At 33.5% G+C, this 1,924-nt stretch overlaps 1 protein-coding gene across 1 annotated transcript; it reads left to right on the top strand.

Moving 5' to 3' along the window:
- The first annotated feature begins 656 nt into the window (after positions 1-656).
- LOC107159385 (olfactory receptor 141-like) lies at positions 657-1,686 on the top strand. Its single transcript, XM_015505973.1, has one exon. The coding sequence runs from the start codon at positions 736-738 to the stop codon at positions 1,684-1,686; it is 951 nt and encodes a 316-aa protein (XP_015361459.1). The 5' UTR covers positions 657-735.
- Positions 1,687-1,924: the final 238 nt, after the last annotated feature.

Here is a 1,924-nt window from a genome sequence, read left to right on the forward strand (position 1 = left end):
GGTAGGAAGGAAGGAAGGAAGGAAGGAAGGAAGGAAGGAAGGAAGGAAGGAAGGAAGGAAGGAAGAGTTAAAATTAAAAAAAATAAAGTTCACTTGTATAACTGTAAAGGGATCAGGCAATAAGCAATACTTGAGAAAGAAATATGAATGTTACATGCTGTTATGTAAATTTCGTGTTACATCTTCCCCCTCAAAACATTAGTTTAATTCAGACAATCCCAATAAAACCTAGTGAAGATAGAACAATTTCAAAAATTAGCTCATAAAATAAAATACAGACATCTGTTACTCTGTGAAAGCAATGCAACTCAGTATATTTTATATTTTAAGTTAGTTTAATGATTAAATTTTATTAACATATTCCTTCATTATTTGTCCCATTGATGTACAATAAAGAGGGCTTGAATTCTACTGAAGAATAGTAAGTCTTTTCACATATCTGAATGTTCTGAAATTCTTACCACTCTATCCATGTGGACTGTTTCCTTCTATAATATCTCATGTATTTCATTTTATAAAAATGATTTTTTAACTGCTCACTTGAAGTTTTAGTGTAATTTAATGTAACGATGCTAATAGAACTAGTTAATAAATCAACTAGTATGCATAATCATTATGCAACAACAAAATGTTAAAAAATATAATTTCTTTTGACTCACAATATTGTTCATTATTTTCATAGCAACATGAACTATGATCTTCTGAATCTTCATGTATGTTTTATGACATTAAACCATGAAGAATGACACTGAAGTTAATGCATTTGTACTCAAGGGATTCACAGACAGCAATGACCTGCAAATGATTCTCTTTTTCCTGTTTCTAGCAGTTTACCTCTTTACTCTCCTAGGAAATTTAGGACTGATTGGATTGGTCATCTTGGATTCCCGGCTCCACAATCCCATGTACTATTTTCTGAGTGTGTTGTCTTCTGTGGATGCCTGCTATTCTACAGATATTACCCCTAATATGTTAGCAAATTTTATATCAAAAAGTAAAATAATTTCATATTATGGATGTGCAACACAATCATTTCTTGCTGTTACTTTTGGAACCACAGAATGCTTTCTCTTAGCTGCAATGGCTTATGATCGCTATGTGGCCATCTACAACCCACTTCTGTATTCAGTGAGCATGTCACCCAGGATCTATGTGCCACTCATCATTGCTTCCTATGTTGGTGGAATTCTTCATGCCATTTTACACACAGTGGCCACTTTCAGCCTTTCCTTCTGTGGATCCAATGTAATCAGACACATATTCTGTGACATCCCTCCTCTACTTGCCATTTCTTGTTCTGACACTCACATAAATGAGCTTCTGCTCTTCCTCTTTGTGAGCTCCATTGAGATAGTCACCATCCTGATTGTCCTGATCTCCTATGGCTTCATCCTTTTGGCCATTCTGAGGATGCATTCTGCTGAAGGGAGGAAGAAAGTGTTCTCCACCTGTGGCTCCCACTTGACTGGAGTGTCCATTTATCATGGGACCATCCTCTTCATGTATGTGAGACCAAGTTCCAGCTATGCTCTGGAACATGACATGATAGTGTCAATATTTTACACCATCATTATTCCCATGCTGAATCCCATCATCTATAGTTTGAGAAACAAAGACGTAAAAGAGGCAATGAAAAGACTTTTTGGGGAAAATGTGTGTATGGATAAAATCAAATTTTCACACTAAACACTAAAATGTTTTCTTTCAGCTTATTAATGATTTTCATTTATTGAACTCTCTTTTAAATTTACCTCTGAAGATTTAAAACCATTATGGAGGTAAAATAATGATTTTTAATTTTTCTGAAACATGTTAATTCATTGATTTTAATTTTTTTAATTTATTATCATTATTTAACTACATATTTATATTATGTTTTATTGTTTCATTGAACAGTTTAAAATAAGATCATGTTAAATCGTCT

This window comes from Marmota marmota, unplaced genomic scaffold (assembly GCF_001458135.2).
Source record: "Marmota marmota marmota unplaced genomic scaffold, marMar, whole genome shotgun sequence".
Lineage (NCBI taxonomy): Eukaryota > Metazoa > Chordata > Mammalia > Rodentia > Sciuridae > Marmota > Marmota marmota.

Bases quoted from the DNA above. Each gene is read 5' to 3' on its own strand.
- LOC107159385 (XM_015505973.1), top strand. From the start codon at position 736: ATGAAGAATGACACTGAAGTTAATGCATTTGTACTCAAGGGATTCACA.